Consider the following 22,349-nt stretch of genomic DNA (forward strand, 5'->3'; position numbering starts at 1 on the left):
TGCTCAATGCCATTTCACTTTCTAAGTTACTCTATTTTCCTCCTCTTATTTTTGGAAGTTGGTTTTTGAATTGCAGTCGCTTGCTTTAAGTGCCTGTACAACTCTGGTTTCTGTAGAGCCAAAATTGACTGCTGAAACAAGAAACCTTGTTATGAAGGTGATAATAGTTGAGCTTTTACACCTGTGACGTGGTCTTGATTTGTCTGTCCTTTTAACACCTTTTTTCACATGGCAGGCCACTATTGGATTTTTTGGTTTGCCAAATGAGCCTGCCGATGTTATTGACCCCCTTATTGGCAACCTGATTACTCTTCTATGTACAATACTTATTACGAGGTATTTCCCCCTCTGGTTAACTGGTCTCTATTTTATATATGTTGACTTAATAGCAGCAACTGTATTACTTTTGGAGATAATCTTTTAACTATAATTCAAGCCAATCAGACTCATTTTATGTTGCATATTCAACTAACAAAACTAGCTGTAGTGCAATTACTCCTTGAAAGTTCTCGTCTTACAAAATTTTACAAAAGTTATAAAAAGACTTTGAAGTCGAATTTAGCTAATGCATTAACAAATAAAAAAGTTACAGGATTATTTCAAAAGCACAAAAAGTGAACCATGCACAATGTACATAAATTTGTTTTGTTGTCTCTGCCAAATACAAGAACATGCATGTGGCACACCCACACACACATCCTCGATATGCAACAGTATTTTATGAGCCTAAGATTCCATTTCTAAGCACAATGTACTTAATCATAATAAATGTATGCATTGATTGCAGTCAAGTAAACCATAGACCATGTATTATGAATGTTTTCGTAAGTGATGTTTCTGTTGCTTTCTCATAATCAGTGGAGAGGATGGAAGAAGTCGAGCAGAGCAATTATTGCACATATTGAGAAAGGTCGATCAGTATGTTTCCTCTTCATTGGACTACCAGAGGAACAGAGGCTGTCTTGCAGCTCATGAGCTACTTTTCAAGTTTCGGATGATCTGTATCAGTGGATACTGTGCACTAGGCTGCCAAGGAACTTGCACTCACAGAGAGAAAACTGACCGTTCTCTGCATCACACCTTATCTAATTTGCCTTGTAAGTGCCCTTTCTTTTGCATAGATTTCATACTAGGTTTTTTTGTACTGACCTAATACTTTTTCCTTGATACCAGCTGCATTTGCTTTACCAAGTCGTGATGCTTTGCGCTTGGGAGATCGTACTATGATGTATCTTCCGCGATGTGTAGATACAAATTCTGAAGTTCGAAAAGTTTCTGTCCAGGCAAGATTCAATATGTTCCAATGAATTTAAGTTGGCCTATGTGATTGGCCGGCAGAATTCCCCCCTTTCTTCCTCTCTTTGCATCTAACAGACTTTGATGGTTTTCTCCTGGCAGATCCTTCATCTCTATTTCAGTATATCTCTATCACTTCCAAGGCCTGCAAACTCTAGTTTCAGCAATGACATCGAGTTATCCTATAGTGCTTTGTCTTCCCTTGAAGATGTTATAGCTATCCTACGAAGTGTGAGTTTTCCTGAATGCTTCCTTTGTTCCCTTTCCTGAGAAATCTTTGCTTGCTAGAAGAACAGTAAAAGGAAAGATCATTGATACCTTAGTACTTCTCTTTGCATCTTCAGTGTATAAACTTTTTGCTTCTGAACACGAGTTCATATTTTCAGGATGCTTCAATTGATCCATCAGAGGTGTTTAACAGGGTTGTTTCATCTGTTTGCATGTTGCTGACAAAGGATGAGGTATCATTTAGCTTGTTATAAAATGCTGGCTATTTAACGCATTCTCTGCAGCCTCATGTTATTCCAATATGTACAGCTTGCTGCAGCCCTGCATGGTTGCTCAGGTGCTATATGTGACAAGATCAAGCAATCTGCAGAAGGTGCAATCCAGGCAGTTAACGAGTTTGTTACAACGAGAGGTAATGAGCTGAATGAGACAGATATTGCAAGGTATTCTCTTCTAAAACAATCTCAAACTAGCGTTGATACTGAAGAAAGTGGTTATCAACTTATTGACAAGGTTTCTGTCAACTTTGTTTTATGTTTTTCTGCCAACAGAACAACACAATCATTGCTCTCAGCGGTAATTCATGTGACAGAGAAGTATTTACGTCAGGAAGCTCTTGGTGCTGTATCTTTGCTGCAATTTCTTTCTACTCAGTGAAGCAGAATATGTTTAGTTGTTTACACATTATGGCTAGATTAGCCATGTTTTCCTGTTCCCTTATTAATCACTGGCCACTGTGCTATGTGGAGGACTCTTTGATTGCCTTTTGTAGTGTTATAGTGTGTTGATTGCCATCAATCTTTTCTTTAACTGTGAGAAGATATGTTCCCTTGCGGAGAACACAAGCTCAAGAATTGTTTTCAATGAAGTTTTAGCTGCTGCAAGAAGGGACATAGCCACAAAAGATATATCTAGATTACGGGGTGGGTGGCCAATACAGGATGCCTTCCATGTGAGTATCTTAATCTGTTGTTTGCTGGCATGTTTATCGTTATTCAGATCTGCCTTCATGTGTTGTATAATTATGCAACATAGAAAATAGTTGAAGCATCAAAAATCAAGTAATGGAACTGGTAGCACATTGGAGGAATTATAAGTAAAAGGCATGAAAAAGGGAGGAATCACTCAACATAATAGAAGTCATTAAAAACTGATTATGAAAGACTAGTTACAAGACAACCACATAAAAGTATGAAAAATATTGTCTATTCATACATCAACTTTTTATGTGCTTGCATATTGATAATTAAGAAACTGCAACTCGTTGAATAGGTAATGAGGCCGGTTCATACGGAGGCGGATTCAGGATTTGATGCTTGTGGGTTCCAACCCATATCAAATTAAAAAATATAAAGAGAATGGTTATGCTTGTGGGTTCCCAAGTCGTATTTGATATATATTTACTGAATTTTTCAATACAAATACAGGATCCGAATAAATACATGGGGGTTCCTGGGAACCCCCATATACTAAGCTACATCCGCCCCTGGGTTCATAAGTTGGTTCTCATGAATAAATGGAGGATCAATTTCTATCCTTTAGCATATCCCGGGAACTAGTTTGGGATTGAGGCACTTGTTGATTGATTGCAACGATTCGTGCGGCAGCTGCTGGAATTGACATTCAGATAGTCTTGAACTGGTTGTTGTCATTAACAACTAGATGATCAGTTTTTGATAATTCAGTGTAAGAACTAGGAAACAATCCTATGTGCTGATATTTAAAAAGGCGCTAAAGATCTTCATATGGCTTGATGAAGTTAGTTCACGCAGTGAGCCTCCTCCAAATATTTACTAATCTCTACCCAAAGAACATCCAAAAGAAGGAGTCATTTAGATTGTCATGTTTAAGCTGGCGAGACGTTAGACAGAAGCACTTTATTGAACTGCGAATGCGAGATAAATGAGTATAAAATCTTATGTTGCTACTATTTCATTTAGCAAAGCTTATGTGGTTGGACAATTATTAAAAGATTTTAGGTTACTTTAGCCAAATGTATGATCATCACCATTTTTAATGGTAGTTTTATGGTTAGATTATTATAGAAAGAGTATAATTTACATAGCTGGTCCACAGGAATTCTGACCGCTAGAGGTTGTGAACAAGGGTCAAAATTAACAGTATGTTCTTATGTGTGGCCCTTTACCCTCTTTTATCTGGTTATAAATGTTGGTACCTAGAAGGCTAAGATATGACAGAACATTTGACGTATTAACTGAGGTGAAATACTTTTGAAGGCAACTCTGCACCTTGGAACTTTCACCTTTTCAGAAATGTATTGTTTTACAGTGTTCTAAGATGTACTCTTCCTAGCTTATGTTGCTTCAAAATTATTCTCTTCCTAGCTTATATGTCATTGGGGAAATCCGAGATCATCAATGATGTCAAACCTATTGTTGGTAGAACTAATGACAAGAATGTATGCCATGAGCCCATGATGAAAGAAGGAATGCAAGAATAGAGGACAACAAAGTCCTCTTAGTTTTTCTCAGATACCTAAAATTTTAACATCGTCCTCTTATTACATGCCCCTTACAAAAAAAAAAAAAAAACTTGATTATATGCTATATTAACCAACTTACTTGTCGTCTCCATCGATGTTCTAGTTGCATTTATCTGAGTTGACTGGCCATTAATTGCCAAATTTCTGCTTGTCTTGAATAGGTGTTCTCACAGCATTCAGTACTTTCATACATGTTTCTGGATCATGTTATGTCTGTCATCAATCAGATGCCTACTCTTGGAGGGGATCTAGGTCAAGATGAAAGTTCTAGCCATGCAGTTGATAGTATTTTAGAGAATAATATTGTAAGAGCAGCTATGGTTGCTCTTACTGCTTTTTTCAGGTATTTTTTCCAATTGCAGTTGTCTTTTCCCTTCTCTTTCTTGTTGAATTTGTTGCCTTATCATTTTTTTTTCCAATTCATCAGGGGTGGTGGTAAAGTTGGTAAAAAAGCTGTTGAACAAAGTTATGCTTCTGTTCTTGCAACACTAACGCTTCAACTGGGCAGCTGTCATGGCTTAGCTAGTACTGGTGAACTAGAACCACTGCGGTAGTGTGCCAGAGAACTCACTTTTTGTCATTGGTTATCAAATTATTTTCGAAAGCATGTATTCGAATACTTATTTACAGTTACTTCACCTGTTTTCTACCATCCTTAGTGCACTACTGGCTGCATTTCAAGCATTCTGTGAATGTGTTGGTGATCTGGAAATGGGAAAGGTGAAGATTTTTCAGACTAGCTTCCTGGAGATCTTCTTAAATACTGACCTTTAATTATAAGGTTTCTCTCCTATGATCAGATTCTCGCACGAGATGGAGAGCAAAGCGAAAATGAGAAGTGGATCAACCTTATAAGAGATCTGGCTGGCTGTATTTCTATAAAAAGACCAAAAGAGGTACGATGTTCCTGTACAAACACAGCCTCTTGCTTCATTCTTCCATTTTTGCTATTTCTATCTTGTCTCTCTCTGCACATACTTTTATCAAGATTACTAGAGTCGAATAACTAACTTTTTCTTCCAAACTAACAGAACTTGCTGAAATGATACTTGCAGAAAGAAAAAGAACTTGCTAAAATGACGAAATACCCTTGTTTCAATATATGTCTACCCTTTCTTTCCTTTTTTATTTGTCTGTCCCATCCCTTTTACCTATCACTTTTGGTTTTTGGTTTTCTTCCATTTTTGTGCATAAGCATGTCATTTTGTTATCTATGATGTTCTTTATAAGTTTTATCTTTTTCTTTGGCAATTTCTGTACGAAGGAATTTTAATTGAAGACTTCCCGAATACCATGCATAACTTTGAGCTCCCAATTAGTAATAATTTTGCTTGAATAAGTTTAATTCTTTTTCATTTTTCTGTAGAATAGCATTTGAATGTTTTCATCAATTAATCATCAACTACACCTCCGTTCCAAAGCATGGGTTTGGCTGTGTGAACCTTTTATATAAATACTGCTCCATCCAAACCAATTTTCTGGTTTATATTTTGAAAGTGTTCTTGAAGTAGGTGAAGAAAATTCTGATTGGATACTCGTGACATTAGTTTACAGAAAAGCAATTTGGGTATGCTTTGTATCATAAAATTTGATTTGACGAAATACTTTCCAGTACATATAGATTGGCTGTCAATATTTATATGAAATATTTTGTTATACTTGAATCTCCAATTTAGGGATTAATTGGAAGAACAAGTAATTAAGGTTCCCGGAATTACTGAAAATATTGTCCCTAAGGCCTAGTTCAAGTGACGAAGGTTGATAGACTTGTGATTTAGGTCATGGTTCGGGCTTTGCGCCATGGAAACTAAGCCTGATATTCAAGGGGAGAAGGGTAGAGGGGCAGGCCTATGATCCCTGAATTACTTGGTCAGAAAATAAATTAAAGAAATATTCATGGACAATTGAAATGATGATAAAAGAGCACTATCGGTTACTTGTATTAGCACATAGAAAGAAGGGGACTGAATAAGAAAAAACCCTAAAATTATGGAGCTTAACATCAAAGCCAAATGGTGCTCTATGAGAATATCCAGATTCCATTTTATGCTGTTAATACATCTAAGTTATGCCTCCGCATTGGACCCAAAAGCTCAAGAAGGTTAGAGGATTCCCTTTTTCGTCTCTAAGTGTGCTTGTAGATATTTAGTTCCTTGATTAAATTTGTGAGAGAACATTGAAAATTTCAATAGGAATATTTTCTCAGGTTCCAGCCATATGTTTGATGCTGAGTAAAGCGCTGGATCGATCTTTAAGATTTCAACGGGAATCAGCTGCTGCGGCTTTGTCAGAGTTCTTGCGCCACAGGTATGTGAAACTTCTGACCTGCTCTCTGTTATTTGGTGATGTTTGAAGTTGAATTTGAAATTTAACAAAATTATGAAACGTGCTGGGCACATCTGAGCTTTACTATTTGGGTTTTGAGGCAGCTTGTGTACGTCCGCATGTCCCTACTGAGTTAATGAATCACAATACTTTGATGAAGGCACCTAGCAGGTGCTGGAAAACCCAACTAAACAGAAATCTTTCTAAGCTTACAACCTTCTAAAGTGTTAACTGATGCACCCAAGGATGTGGTCTAATAGTCAATGAAGTGGGTTGAGAGCCATAACGTTTCAGGTTCAAATCCCAGCAGAGACAAAAACACTAGGTGATTTCTTTCCGTCTGTCTTAGCCTTGGTGGACTAAGTTACCTGGTACCTGTTGCTGGTGGGAGGTGGGAGGTGGCAGGTATCCCGTGAATTAGTCGAGATGCACGCAAGCTAGCCTGAACACCATAGTTATCAAAATAAAATGGTTAACTGATATTTTATGCTGTGATAGTAATTTTTTTGTTGTTGGTGTCAAATCCTATTCTTCTCTTAAGCTTCCTAAGGTTTTGGATGCAAATTTCTGCAGTGATGGCTTTGGTCCCCTATTAGAACAGATGGTGCAAGCACTTTGCCGGCATGTATCAGATGATTCTCCTACTGTTAGGCGCCTTTGTCTAAGAGGGCTTGTCCAGGTATTCCAGGTCATAGAGTGTTCTTTTTTCTTTTTCTTTTCTCCGGGTCGATGAAGGAGGGATGTTTACACGAGGAATTTCCTGGATGTTTTTTTTTCTTGATTTTATCATTAAGGAGTCACTCTGGTTCAGTAGACTTCATTGCTTAAATAATATCATGGCGTCATTTCGGAAATACTGCTGTAGTTACATCTTTTTTCCTCCCTCTGTTTCCCCTTTCCTTTGTGGCTAGGTGCATATTAATTTCTTCTCTGGAAGAATGAGAAATTTTTAAGACAAATTAGTTAAGTTGTGAATGCTGCCGTAATCATTGCTCAAGTACCTTGCTCTTTCACTTCTCTGGGGTTGAGGCTCATTCTTCCTGCGGATCTTGCAGATGCCATCTATCCATGTTCTCCAGTATACTACTCAAATCTTAGGGGTGATACTAGCTTTGCTCGATGACTCAGATGAGTCGGTTCAATTAACCGCAGTCTCATGTTTGCTAATGGTAAAGGTTGCTCGGTCTTTGTTTCACTCTTTTATTCTAGCTTCACATAAATGTTTTCCTCTGGCATTCTACGATGTAGGTTCTTGAGTCCTCATCGAGGGATGCCGTAGAACCTGTTCTCCTGAACCTTTCTATACGGCTTCGAAATCTCCAAGTAAGTTGATTGACTATCCAAGTGTAAGTTTTCTACAACTTTGGATTTTCTGGTGCCATAATAGCTTCACATTTGTTGAATTACTGTATTAGTCTGATTGTATCACATTCTACATTATTTATTTAGAGCTGATAAGAGGGTGGCGTTGCGTAAGAAGACTTTTATATCATGACAGTGTCTAACACAACTCTGTTTGGACATCCTAGGGTGATGTCCTTTGCCTTGACATAATATTTGCATCATTTGTCAGCCTTCGGGACATCTCTCTTGATACAAGTTGTACTTTAATTTTGTATTATACACCCTCTTAAGTGTATGTACAAGTATTTACATATATGAGTGACACCTAGAGTCAGATCTAGGATTTGATATTTATGGGTTCCTACAGCGCCTCAAGTTAATATACAATATAATTGGGTTCAGAGTCAAATTATTATTGATATTTTGTTAACTTCTTAATATATATAAATGGTTTGAGCAAAGTTATTTGGTTCCCGTGAACCTGTATATTCTACTCTAGGTCTGCCCCTGTGCTGTTGTTGCCACAATGTGGTCTGAGTTCTATAAGAGTTGAAGTAGTTTAATTTTGCCAGAATTTAATGGTAGGTTTTATATTTTGTCTCTCAAAGTAGGTGGATATCAATGTGTTATTTATTTCTTGGGAAAGAAGCACATTGTTACATCATTATCTTCTAAACTGTGGATTACTTGAAATATTAGCAAGTGCATGTTGAGACGGCCAGTGTATAACATTATTTTCTTGCCTCATAAAAGGCGTGCATGAATGAGAAAATACGAGCCAATGCGTATGCGGCATTTGGAGCACTGAGCACCTATGGAACTGGGCCTCAACGAGACTCATTTCTTGAGCAGGTATCTTATTTGTCATGAAACCATTTGTCACCACCTAAATTTGATTTGATATCTTTTTCTCCTTAGCACATAGTTTTAGATATTCTTGCAAATTTCATCAAATTTGGTTGCATCATAAAGTCCCATATCCAACATAATGGCCTCAAACCTTGATGTTTTGGTTGTGTCGGTTGGCTTTATCATATTCGGATGAGTGCATGTTTAAGGACATTCATTGTCCTAAACTTCATATTCAACGGTTTCTTATTCATGAAGGGGTTGTATGGTTGCTGGTTAGAGTTATGTAGGTTATTAGTAATGCAGAGAATAGTTATGCAGGGTTTAGTTATTTATGTATTAGTTATTCCATCTTCTACCCTGCATAAAATAATATATAGGTTCCCTCATAACTTATACAGTTATTAGTTATGCGGGATTGTGGGATTGTAAGCTGGTAACCAAACACCATACTTTGGGTGCTGAATTTTATACATAGCAACTAACATGCTACCATACTAGTTATGCTGGTTTCAATACATGAATAATTCACTTCCTGACCAGCAACCAGACGACCCCTAAAGGATCGATATTTATTTGATTGACAATATAATTCACTTTTCACTAATAGTTGCCCTTCGTGTATATTTAGTGAATCATGAAATTCCGAGGTGTTTATATATTATGCTGGATCTCATTGACTTTTAAAACCGTCAATCTAATGCCTTAGGCTGGGATATCTGAAAGAGGAGCATATTCTAGACTAATCTTTGCTGTTAATCGGTCTGTTAATTTCCCCTGAGGCATCTTTTAGCAGTGAAAATATTGTTTTACGGTGCCCATATCTTGATCAGTTTACTGTATATATGAAGGAGCTCATGCTTCCTTGTTCTCGTACTTTCTTTTTTTGAATAAGGTAACATTAGTATTTCATCCAAAAGTATCAGCATATGATATGCTGCTCAAGGTACTTTACAAATAAAACCACAAGCTGTGGCCTGGGGATAAAAGTCAAATTACAATTTACATATTGCCTAGAAAACCTACCAAATCTCCTATCTCCCCCACTATATCTTGTTTACACCAAAAATACAAGAGACTTAAGATATTTCGTTTTTACTATCTGAATAGAATTTTCTGTTATCAAATTGTCTTAGAGTTTCTCTCCTTCCATATTGTCCACCAAATACAAGCTGGAATGGCTTGCCACCAGTCTTCTTGTGCATTTCTTCTTCCAATTGCTTTCCAATTGCATAAGAGTTCTAAAGTTGATCTTGGTAATACCCAATTCACCCCAAGTATACAAAAGAACATGTGCCACAGATTTGTAGTTGTCTCACAATGAAGGAATAAATGCTCATTTGTTTCTGCATTTTTCCCACAGAATAGACATCTCGAGCATATCTGTAGACCTCTTCTTTGTAAGGCCTCTTGTGTAAGACAACAAGCCCTCTTCAAAACTAACCAAACAAAAGCAGAAACCTTATATGGAATTTTGACTTTCCAGGTAAATTTTTTTTTTATTAAGCAGGGCCAAATCAGTGATGGGTTCACAACCTTGTTTTTCTCCCAGTATAGTGACTTGACAGTGAAGCTCCCTTTGCTGCATAGTTTGCAGACCGGAATGTCGGGGGTATTTGTGGTACCAGTGAAGGAATTAAGCAACAAAAGCAGATCTGACACTATCCCTATTTCCTGGTCATTCAATGCCCTTCTAAACACCAGATTCCATCCCTGTTCTGTCCACATTTGAGATATTTTTTCATTCTGTTGGAGACTGATGATGTGTAAATCTTGGAACAAAGTTCTGAGATTACAATGACCAATCCATTGATCTTCCCAGAAGCTTTTGTCCCACCCCCCACCTTTATGCTCAAATTCTCCCTATGTTCATTCCACATTCTTCTAATAGTCTTCCAAACACTGCATCCATAGGTAGCATTCACTTCATTTGTTGCCCATTGGTTCATCAACCCATATTTATGAGCTATGTAATTCTTCCAAAGAGACCTATCTTCCTTGCAAAACCTCCACAACCACTTCTGTACTTATCATCAGACTTTACTTGCTCGGTTAAAAAACAGTATTAAATGTACCCTTTCTATCCCACATCTTTGTGGTCACATATGAATTTTGAATGGGGGATGTGATTTATTTTAGTTTCCATTTCTGTTAGACAGAGTAAAAATATCTTTAATCCTGCTTCACGATGTGGATAATCAATACCTAATAAATGACAAAAATGGTCCCTTATGTTTTGAGGGTAGGTTCAAAATAATCCCTTAAGTATGCATTGAATAATTTTGGTCCTTTAAGCTTGCCGAAAGGTAACACTTTTAGTCTCCGTCAATTACTGAACTTTGTCTATTAGATTTGACGGGAACTATGAGTAAATAGAAATTAGCAGGAACTCACATTTAGAGGCATTATTTCCGTAGTTTATGCTAGTTTTGATCTATTTGTAGAGTAGTGCAAGCTTTTTGAGGTGTAGTTTATGTCACTTTTTAAATATTTTTAGTGTTTAGTGCAGTTTTCTGTATTACATAACTTAGAATTTGATGAGATTATTGGTGTTTATAGTTAAAAAATAAAAAATAAAAAAAAAATCCACAGTTTTCATCGAATCTAACGAACATAAATTGTTAAATATTTGACGGAGACTAAAAGTCTTTAACTTTTGGCAAACTTAAAGGATCAAAACTGTTCAGTACCTACTTAAAGGACCATTTTGAACCTACTCTCAGACATAAGAGACCATTTTTGTCGTTTCCTCCTTGTTTCGGCCTTGTACTCAGCTTTATCAAGAGATGACCTTCACTTTTTACTCGTCAGGTTCATGCTGCTTTTCCCCGGATGGTTCTACATCTTCATGAGGATGATCTTAGTGTGAGACAAGCTTGCCGAGTAAGTTTAACCTGCCAGATTTTCTTCTTTATGTTGTTTAGTTAGGATGCGAAATGAGTTAAAACTTTTCGACATGCTAGAACACTTTGAAATGCATTGCTCCCTTGATGGAAATTGATGGAATAACTGCTGTTTTCAACAGTCATTGGTTTAGTTCGGACCACCGGTATGTATCCATTTATTTGAACAGTCCTTAATGGTTATTAATGAGAAATGGTATTAAGTTCCCTTCAACTTTTAGAAGCGACTATGAAGACTTTCTGCGAGAACTTGCAAGGCAACTAATTCAAAATCTTGCTACCCGAGTTGATACGTACATGGCATCAGTAATACAGGTACGTGTTCTTATTCTAATCTTGCATTAAGAGAAGAAATTTTGAAGATATACTATCCGACCCTTCTTCCTTGATCTATGCATTCACGCCTTTAAAGTAAAGGAGTGGTCACTAATAAATAAAAAAAAAGAATTAGGTACAAACTTATTATGTAGCTAAACAACAAAATCTGTTGCTAATCCTATTTAGCGACAGACTAGTGAGAGATTATCAAAAAATTTGTTAGCTACAAGCAATTTAGCAACAAATTAGTGACAAATTTTATAGCTAATTCCAGTTTTTCTTTGTAGTTGGTGGTTAAGCGTTCTTTTTGTTTTAGTTTCCACTTAACTATTTATACTATAGCTGAAAACTGTGAAGACGAAACACTGATAACCTCTTTTAAATGAAAACTGTGAGATGAAGTGTTTTCTATACCCTCTTCTACACTCTGAAAACAACTTGGTAAAACTTTCTGGTGTACAGGCATTTGATGCTCCTTGGTCAGTTGTTCAGGCAAATGCGGTTTATTTATGCAGCAGCGTTCTTGCTCTCTCCGTTGATAAGCAGATATCATCTCATTACTACAATCAGGTTTTTCCAGAGCACCCTTTGCCTGTCTGATTTTAGTACGGGTTAATTGCACTTTTTGTCCGTGGGTTATTGATGAATTCTTGTTTTGGTCCTTGGAACATTTGGCTAAGCACATTTAACCTTCAGTTAACTGAAATATGTGTTTTTGATCTCTTTATATAAGAATTATGTGATATTTGAAGTATTTTTAGAATTATATCACCCTCAAATATGAAATAACAATACTAAGTTAACATAATACATCGATAATTGAATGATTTAGCATGTAATAATTCGTTAAATTTGTGAAGATTCACAGTTTGAGGGATCAAAAGTGTACCTGTCAATTAATTGAGGGTTAAATGTGCTAATTCATAATATCACAAGGACCAAACTTAGAATTTATTGATACTCGAGGGGCTAAAAGTGCTAATATCCCTTTTAGTAATGATCCTTTATATGTTCTAAATCTTTTTGGGATCCGCGCTGTTTTAGGTTTTCGGGATGTTAGTCGGCAAAATGAGTCGTTCAACCGATGCAATTGTTAGAGCAACTTGTTCTTCAGCCCTAGGGTTATTGCTCAAATCATCCAATGCAAGCTCGTGGAAAGACGTTCGACTTGATCGATCTGATTCATCGCATAGGGTTCATGAATCGGAATCTGGTAGGAGATCATGATAGCGATGATTAGTGTAACATACTGAGTCTGCGAAAGCACGAAACTGTCACTTTAGGTCCTGCAATTTCAAGAGCTTTGATGTCCAGTGTACAGTTATAATACTGTTTGGTGTCTGTAAGGTTCCATTCTTTTTTTTTTTGTGTATATTAGTGTTGTATAGATAGCTTGTTATATCTATGTAACATAGTGTCCGTGTGTTTGTACAGCCTTGTAAAGTGATTTTCCCACGACATATTTCATGTTAACATTTAATTCTATTTATTATGTGAAAGCTTGATTGTAATTCATGGGTTTCTCTCTACTGTTGATTGGTACTTTATGTGCACTCTCTTTTGCGATTGCTCTGCCATTCTCTTTGGCTGAACATTTATGATGTTTGGATTTAGCTTACATGCAGACTCTGAAGAATTTATGCACTATTAGTATATTTTTTATCGCTTTTTCAAACTTGATGCAGTGGGGATTTGACATCGACCCCTACCACATTGAGGGTGAGAAAAAAACGCCTCTGTAAAGAGAAGATGAATTGGACATGCCCAATTCCATACAAGTGAATGCAATTGCTTGAAAATGTGGTGTGTGATGTACAATGATATATTTCTACGAGAGTTACTTACCGGATTTTTTTTAGATTCACCAAATTATGATAACTATAGATTGTTCATGTTGTTGTAGGTCATTTTAATATGATAGTGTGAAAAAAATTGTAGTAAAATAACTTCTTTTTTAGTCCTATTTGTGGAAGAAAATTGGTGCTTCGACATCATTCGGTAGAAATTAATCCTTAAACTGCAGATCTTCTTGTTCTTTGTAGTGCTTCTCCTCCAGCTCTCTCTTCTGTCGTACATGTTCTCACCAAACCTAGCTTTTTGTTTTCTTCAACTTCGTGGTAATGAAAGGTACACGGACATGACCCAACTTGAATAGAAGAAAATGCTTCTGTAGAAATCTCGTTTGTTATTTTCAGATATATTATGTGTAAAAGTAAAGATTTCTTGTAACAAGAACACCTAAATTTAAATGTGAAAGGCTAAAAATTCCTTTTCTGTTGATTCTCATTTTAATTGTTGAATGCTTGAGCGCTGTGGGATTATCGCGAGTTCCTTGTATACAAAGTATCGTTTGGGCCTTTCCCTTGTTTTGAAGTGGATTCGACTGGCATAAGACTTTTCTCTAATCAGCTGAGCTACCTGAACTTGTGAACCACTTTCCTAAAGTTTGTTTTCTTCATCGCATAACGACCTACATTGCCACTTGACCAGCAAGGGAAAAGTCGTTTCTCTACAACTATTTAGATTTCTTATGGGGCTCTCCAATCTAATACAAGTCCTAGTCATTATACAAACCCTCCCCCAAGCTGTTACCGTTTTGCTGTTTTATTTCCATTAGATGAATTCGAAAACAAATGTGTGAACGGCGAGACAAAAACATGTGAGAAACATAGACACATTGAGCTAAATATGATAGATATTCTATCAAGATGGTATAATGATACAACCGCTTATTTATCACACAAAACAAAGAGAAAACAAGAGACGACAAAAGGTACAATTACAAAATGGACCCACATAAGTAAATCCATCTTATTCTTCTCCTCATCATTAATGCATAGTACCAAACTGTGCGGTTGTCATATTTGATTCCATCAGACTTACAGCCCTGCATCACAAAATCGAACCAGTGCAAATCAATATACAAACTGCCATTTTGTATAGCAGGGTTATTGTTTCCCCTAAATAGCCCGTAAACATGTTTTTTTTTTTTTAGAATCGTCGCTAATCTATCGTTAAATTATTCGTCTCATAGTTTATCGCATTTCTAGTTAAAACACGGAAAAACTCTTGCGTTGGAGTTTGAAGTTTTGACAAATGGAACTCTAGCACATTCGAAAAATTCACGAGTTAACTCTAGCACACAGTACCGGAGATTTTACGTGTTTTTAGCTAGGGCGTACTTTTATTTAAAGCTAGAGTTCTGAAATGTTGGCTAAAGCTTGATTAGCTGTCCAAAAAGTGACTACCGATCAACTTTCCCCATTTCTTACATTAGCAATTTTAATGCGTCTAATTAAAGAAGGTGGACTATATACGTACTTGGAGCAGTCGATGGTTGCGCTGATAGTGTATGGAAGACTAACGCCACATGTGACCGGAAGAAGAGCGGCTTTCTCCCAATCAATTCCTTCGGTGGTAGTACCATCCGCTTTCAGGCAATTGCACGCGGTTTCGCGATCGATTGTGGTGGTTGCCACGGCGTCTAATTTCTTGACGCCGTCGCAACAACTTCCTAAAAGCCCCTTATTCGTAAGGAAAGGCTCGCAAGCCACCATGTAGGTGTTAACATCGCTGCATGTTAGGGCATTTGCATGGGGTGATGAGATAACCAACACCATGCACAAAACCACAATCCATGCAATTTTTTCCATTGTTTTGGGAACAAAAGGGATTGAAATAGATAGAAAGAAGTATAGGAGATATATGATATGCTTTGTGAGTATGAGTGTTGGTCTATAAAACTCTATTGGCACCTTAAGGTTTTTATAGGAAGAGGATTAAATTATTTTTATGTTTTTCCATTAACACTTGTTATTATTGTGTTCAAATAATTTTGTATGCATACTTTATGATCGGTAACGACTTTACTTAAAAGGAATATTCTTGTGGTTACTGTTGGGATATATACTATTAACCATGTGTTTAGATATAATATTTATTATAGAACAATTATTTATTTATTTTTTAATAAAAAATTAAATAGATCATGTACCAGTATGTGTGTCCTTTACTTATATAGTAGATGATTTAGTGTATAGAGTTTAGCTTATACACGGAAGATTAAATCGTCGGTTCTTATAAGTATAAAATTTATGTTCACAATCTAAGATGGAAATTGGACAAAGCCATCGGTATGATTGTAGCCCAAGATTAATATAATGTATCTTCATTATGGGAACGGTATAGTTTCGTCTTCTTGTACTAGTACATTTTGTATGTATTGAACGGACTAGGTAGAGATAAGTGTTTTTGTACTGAATATATAAAACAAATTCTCTAGTTCATTAAATGTACTTATACTCTTAATCTTGATATAATTATTATGATCAATGTGATTTGTTCATTATTTTGATTTATTAAAAGGTACGACTCAATTGCGGGTCTATGTATTCTTTTTGGTGAATTGGATAATGGCAAATTACATTTGTGAAATAATAATTAGTTGATAGAATCCATGTCTCGACTTTGAGATTGATGATACCTCTTTATGGATGCTTATAAGTCTCGTGAAAACCCTGCAATTGGATTTTGTATCCGTCACATGATGTAAGTTAAGCAGAAATATAAAGGATTCAATTAGTCAATGAATTAAATTGTTTGTAATTTAATTTAATTGATTGGTATCCGTAATCTTAACATGGGGAGTTAAATAAGTTTTAATGTATGATTTTGAAACTGAACTGAGGAGTGCAGTTATGATTTTTTAGTGGAATAATTCATAATTTATTATGGTAGGATTAATTCAGATTTCTTAAATTAATTCCATAATAGGAACCCTCGTTAATTAAATTCTGTGGTCCCTGCTGTGCCCGAATAATAAAGAATTAAATGGAATATTATTTCTTGGTGGAAAATAAAGACCCAATAGATTTTGGAAAAGGGAAAAACCCTAAACCTGTAGTGATAAAATAGGGGTCTTATTCCAAAAGGAGGCTAAGGGTTTTAGAAGTTTACAATTTTTCCGTAGAAATTCGCCCACACGAATTTCACAAATTTCGTATTATTCGGGTTATACGACGGCTGTTGTGGACGAAGGATGATGATCTAGTGGATGGTGTGTGTTCGTGGTTGAAGATTCGATTCTTGGTTGCGGTACGCTTCAAGAGATAAGTATCAATTTTATGTTTGATATATATATCTTGATTATGTGTTATCTCTATATTACGTGCAAGTTCGATCATTTTTTCTTGCTGCATATCTTTTGTATTCCATCGATTCGACTATCATACCCTAGACACAGATGGCCTTACGGCCAATCAGAGTGAATATCTGTTTTTGGGAACAAATGAAAGAAGTGGTTCAAGGCATCTGCTGCAAACTTCTTCAACTTGATCATTAATAAAGTGGAAGTGTGACCTGGCTCTCTGATCTCTTAAATTGTCGCTTGGTTCAAAGTTCACATCTTATGATTACTATATTAATTTATCTAAGTCGTTTTATTTTATAATTTACCTAAGTCGTTTTATTTTATAATTTACCTAAGTCGTTTTATTTTATACTCCATGTAATATGATAATCTGATTAATTTATGTTATAGATCAATAATGTGTTCTATATTTAATTTGATAATTGATAAAGAAGAAAGGAAAGGAATCTTGCTCACATTGATACAAGTGACCAGGTTTTTAAAATCGCCCGTCCTGTTATTCCTACTTGAATTTTCCTTCTTTTTTTCTCCCATACAACTTGTTTTTTTATAATACTTTCTTATTGGCTTTTCTTTTAGTTTGTTGACTTTATCTTTAACTTGGTTTTAGTTTAGAAATTCTTCTTCTTCTTTTTTCTTTCACTTTCTTTTTTTCACTTTCATTTAGTTTTCTTATAACATTTTTCTTATTTGTTTTTCGTTAACTTTTTTCATTATTGTGCTTAAATAGTTTCACGCTTATACTTTATAATCATAAGCAACTTTAAGTGATGTTTATGCTTTTCCGTTAATTGTTCTTATTATTATGTGTTCAAATAATATTGTATTTATACTTTATGATCGATAACAACTTTACCTAAAAGGGATGTCAGCATCCACAATCGTAAAATTCTGAATTCACCACTATTTAAAGGCATCTGTTACCAACTCCTTCAACTTGATGATTAATAAGTAGAAGTGCAATCTGGCTCTTCGACCTCTTAAATGGTCGATTGGTTGAAAGTCCACATCTTTCGATTATTATATATATTAATTTGTCTATGTAGCTCACATCTAAGGATTGCATACTAGTTGGTGTTAGGGTTGATTGTATTTATTTATATTTTTAGCTCTTACGTAATACGTACGTGATGAAACATCCATTGATACGTCAAGTTATATACGTGGTAAATATAAACGAAATATTTAAGTTATATATGTCATTAGTACCGTAAGCAATTTTTGCACGATCAGGATATTTTTATATGTTGTAACAGGTAACGTTATATTCAAAAATAAAAATCTCACACTTTAAGAATGTTTACTCATAAATATCCTCTGAATGATCTGATAATGATTTTTTTTTTTTAACTGTATAAACTTACACTGAAAAGATAAACCAAGCATAGAGCGAGACTATTGGGTTCCAACTAAGTTTTCCAATTTCTTCTTGTTACTACCTCCGTTTTAGTTTATGTGAAATACTTACATTAGCTTTTTAATTAGTCTATTTTAAAAAAAAAAACTATACACTTTACAACCACACAAATATTATGGTATGTTTAAGACTATAAGTTTTGCTCCCTCCGATCCATGTTACATGGTAAGTTTAGCTTTTACATTCAAAATAAATGTCTTTTTGTTCAAGAACATATTACTTGTCTTTTTTCAAATTTACTGTTATTAATTTAGATATAAGTGGGTTTTACATAGACAAGAAACCATATTAAATTAATACCATTTAATTAAGGGTAATGTACTGAAAATACCTCTTATATTTTAGGGGTAAATGAATTTCTTAAGGGGTGTGGCCAGCAAAAAGTATCATATAATATGGATTGATGGGAGTAAGAATATATTAACTACACAAATGTTATAACATATTTATGACTATAAATTTCAGAAATCTTCATTTTTTAAAACTCCATATGTGTCAATTCAAACTATATATGTCACACAACTAATCGGAACTGAGTGAGTATTTTGTTAGAGAATTAATCTCTTCGCAAATGGAGAGTATTATTCCCAGGTTAAAGCGTATTCGACCCTACGTATGGATATTTATGTAAAACGATCATTAAAATTTGATAAATATTAGATGTTGTACTCATAATTTCAAAATTTCTTTAGGGGTTTGGTGATAAAAAATATAAAAATAAACCCATAAAAAAATTAAATTATGAATTTTCCTGTGAAGGCAACTCCATTCCACCAAAACTTGCACGCTGAAACTTATTTACCACTCCATCGCAACGTCAGTGACACTAGCTTCGATGTGCACTACTTTCAATTCCAACTTAAGAATATGTTAAAAGGGTTCTTGAGATCTGCTCTTAACGTACGGTTGTCCACATGCTGCAACTCTTTCTCCATGCACTGCAAATAGGAGTATTAATTAATTAATTAATTATTGTCAAACCCCAATAATTATATTTTATCAATAGCAATGTGTCCGTACCTTGTAATAAAAAGGGAAAAATTAATTTTCTCTTAGGCTTACATATACTTTATTTTTGACGTGGAAAACGATAAGAAGCAAATATTAAAATTCAAAACTTTAATTAATTCCATTATGTTACTATCAAATCGATACACAATGAAACAAATTGGTGTAATCCCACGATTATAATCTCAGAATTAAACCAACTCGGTCACAGCATTTACCTCTTTTTTGGGAAATTAAACTGCACAAACAACTTTGTTGAAGCTTTTGCTATTTTAATTGGTATGAACGGGTGCATCAATAATGACGTGCTGAATGTGATCATTGAATCATACTCCATATATGGTTTTGATCAATTCTATCAACAAAAATATGACTTCTCATTGGCAGATTAATAGCATTATGGAAAAGATTGAAGCTTTGAAAGAAAAGGAACAATTTTGTTTTATTCAATACTATAGAGAAGCAAACACTGTTGCAGATTTTATGACTAACTAGAGCTTAACTATTTAGGATACAGACTTCTTCACAAATATTGTCGACCTTCCTAACAGGATGAGAGTCTCTCTAAAGATGGATAAGGACCAAATGATCAACTTCAGAATTAGAACAAGAAATATCTGTATTTTTCAGGGAGAATTTGGTGGCCGTTTTGGATAAATATGATCACAATCAAATGTATTATGTGGAGGTAGATGCAGTGTGTTCCTATAATATTGGTTATGGTGGTGGTGGCATTGCTATTAGTTATCCTTTAGCAATGGAGTTGGCAAAGATTTCAGATTGTTGCATTAGGCGCTACCATTACTTGTTTGCTTCTGATCAAAGGATTGCTAGTTGTGTGGCTAAGATTGGTGTTCCTCTCAGTAAAGAACTTGGTTTCCATCAGGTATATATCTTTAAAATCCAACATTTTACTTCTTGTAATATTATTGTCATTTTAAAATTTGATCTATGTTATTTTTTTGTATAGTTATTAGATATATACTATTTTTTTTTGTCCTACTTTATGTAACACATTTTTCCTTTTTAGTTTGTACAAAAAAAAAAAAAATGTTAAAACAAATTAACTTTAGAATTCTACGTTTACACTTAATGAAATGGCTTATAAACTCATAGATGTGTAATGTTTGTTTAGACCACAAATTTCAAAAGTTTTTATTTCTTTCTTAAACTATGTACACAGAGGAAAACTAAATTTATTTGTTAAGAAGCATGTATCAAAAAAGAAATAAAATTTTGAAACTTATAGTTTCAAATATGCCATAACATTTTAATTTTGTGGGTATAAGCCTATTGAAACGAATGATTTTAAATATGTCGTGATATTTTTGTGGCTATATGACTTTTGTAACTTATCGTCTTAATCATGTCATAAATTTTTATAGTCACAAATTAAAGCTTGTCATTAATTAACGGTAAAATTAAATGCTTAAGTTAAATTGCTCGACATTTAGAAATGACAACTTTGCTTTAAAAATCAAACTCCCCCTTCAACTATAAACAATAGACATTCTCCACCCCCCCCAACCCCCCCCCCCTTGCCTTTATCATATGCAATGTCTATTTTACCCTTGACATTTCAATTCTCCAAAATGTAATACCTTTTTATATAGTATATAAAATCTATTTTTTTAACCTAGGTATTTATAAATTTTTATTCTCTATCGTCAATATATAAAACGAGTTTTGGTTGTCATTAGTGGAATATTTTATTTTAAATAATTTAAAATTCGTTTACAATATAAATAGATAATCTTTTTCGGAATTTGTTACAGAATATACCTCCATTTTTATTAATTATTTTGTATTACCCGCATTGAAATATATTTATAAAGTTATTATTACCTATTATTTTTACTTGTATAAATACAGATATTAGAGCTTTGTTTATTATTATTATTTAAAAAAAATCTTATTCTTCTCATTTATTTCATTATAGAATGATATTAAGTTTACTCACTTAGTATTTCTTACTTCCGTCTTGAAAATAATAATTATTTTCTTATAGGAAATTTGTTACATACATTAAGGAGATAAAAAAATATCATGATTTAAAGAAATAAAAGAGAAAAAGACAAGTTGATAATGTAAGGGTAAAATAGGAATTTAAAAAGTTGATTAGGATAAAGGGGGAAGAATGAATATTGTTCAAAGTTGAGGGGTGGGGGTTTTTTTTGTGTGTGTGTGGGTGGGGGGGGGGGTGATTTTTAAAGCAAAGTTGGGAGGTGAAAATGATTTTCACCCATTTAGAAATAGGTCGTTGTGTTTCAAACTGTCCAAAAAAAAAAAAAGTTCATGTAAATTAAGACGGAGAAAAATAGAAAATATTCGTCAGGAAGGGAAGGAAATGAAAAGAGCGTTTTTTTGGAAGCTGGGTGGTTCCCTTAAATTGTTTCTTTTTATAGAGTATACAGTCAAATATTAAATAGAAACTGGTCAGTATCAGTGTCATGGGGCTACTCAGTGCAATTGTGTCCATGGTTAATGAATGCCAAAGAATTGGGGCTACCAGTGCAAACGTTCAAGTCACTAATTGGGCCTGAAGAGCCATTTACAATGAAGGGCAAAAAACGTATATGTACATACTTAGAGGTTATATTGGGCAATTGGCGCGAATGCTGCCTCTTTTAGAGTGCTTTGATTTCTTTCAAAATGGTGGTCTTTTTATTGCTTCCGAGCAAAATAACATAGTAAAAAAGACATTACTACTTTTTAACAATTACATATAAAACACAACAACTCAAATCCTTCTATCGTTAACTCCATTTCAACTCCCAACGATTTCTCAATTATTCAAATCGTTGTTTCAAGCGATTTCTCCATTGATTTTTTCTTTTTACAATATCGGTAAAAGGTACAAATCTTAATTCAACTCAGTTAACGATTTTATGGAGTTTAGATGGTTAATATTTGAAAAAGATCATCTTTACGACACAGTTATTAAGAAACGAGATGACACATTCCATTGAACATTACGCACATAAAAATTTTAAAAAATAAAAACGATTG

The 22,349-nt window shown here is 34.6% G+C and overlaps 2 protein-coding genes across 5 annotated transcripts in view; one reads left to right on the plus strand and one right to left on the minus strand.

Annotated features, from left to right (window-relative positions):
* LOC132057367 (protein SHOOT GRAVITROPISM 6) overlaps positions 1–13,279 on the plus strand; it is a 33,533-nt gene extending 20,254 nt beyond the window's left edge. For all 4 annotated transcript variants that reach the window (XM_059449943.1, XM_059449944.1, XM_059449945.1 and 1 more), the window contains 23 exons: positions 77–157; positions 236–336; positions 859–1,097; positions 1,174–1,283; positions 1,399–1,527; positions 1,683–1,757; positions 1,834–1,967; positions 2,076–2,148; positions 2,345–2,476; positions 4,189–4,370; positions 4,455–4,577; positions 4,687–4,747; positions 4,828–4,923; positions 6,234–6,334; positions 6,926–7,031; positions 7,408–7,521; positions 7,601–7,675; positions 8,450–8,548; positions 11,357–11,428; positions 11,509–11,594; positions 11,670–11,763; positions 12,229–12,336; positions 12,811–13,279. In XM_059449943.1, coding sequence (XP_059305926.1) covers positions 77–157; positions 236–336; positions 859–1,097; positions 1,174–1,283; positions 1,399–1,527; positions 1,683–1,757; positions 1,834–1,967; positions 2,076–2,148; positions 2,345–2,476; positions 4,189–4,370; positions 4,455–4,577; positions 4,687–4,747; positions 4,828–4,923; positions 6,234–6,334; positions 6,926–7,031; positions 7,408–7,521; positions 7,601–7,675; positions 8,450–8,548; positions 11,357–11,428; positions 11,509–11,594; positions 11,670–11,763; positions 12,229–12,336; positions 12,811–12,993 — 2,574 coding nt within the window. In that variant the 3' untranslated portion in view covers positions 12,994–13,279. The remainder of the gene's footprint in view (positions 1–76; positions 158–235; positions 337–858; positions 1,098–1,173; positions 1,284–1,398; positions 1,528–1,682; positions 1,758–1,833; positions 1,968–2,075; positions 2,149–2,344; positions 2,477–4,188; positions 4,371–4,454; positions 4,578–4,686; positions 4,748–4,827; positions 4,924–6,233; positions 6,335–6,925; positions 7,032–7,407; positions 7,522–7,600; positions 7,676–8,449; positions 8,549–11,356; positions 11,429–11,508; positions 11,595–11,669; positions 11,764–12,228; positions 12,337–12,810) is intronic.
* A 1,164-nt stretch (positions 13,280–14,443) lies between these two features.
* Positions 14,444–15,508, minus strand: LOC132058546 (non-specific lipid-transfer protein 2-like). Its single transcript, XM_059451013.1, has 2 exons — positions 15,088–15,508; positions 14,444–14,653 (listed from the first exon to the last, which is right to left on the minus strand). The coding sequence occupies exons 1-2, from the start codon at positions 15,417–15,419 to the stop codon at positions 14,596–14,598; spliced, it is 390 nt and encodes a 129-aa protein (XP_059306996.1). The 5' UTR covers positions 15,420–15,508; the 3' UTR covers positions 14,444–14,595.
* Positions 15,509–22,349: the final 6,841 nt, after the last annotated feature.

Source organism: Lycium ferocissimum, chromosome 5 (genome assembly GCF_029784015.1).
Source record: "Lycium ferocissimum isolate CSIRO_LF1 chromosome 5, AGI_CSIRO_Lferr_CH_V1, whole genome shotgun sequence".
Lineage (NCBI taxonomy): Eukaryota > Viridiplantae > Streptophyta > Magnoliopsida > Solanales > Solanaceae > Lycium > Lycium ferocissimum.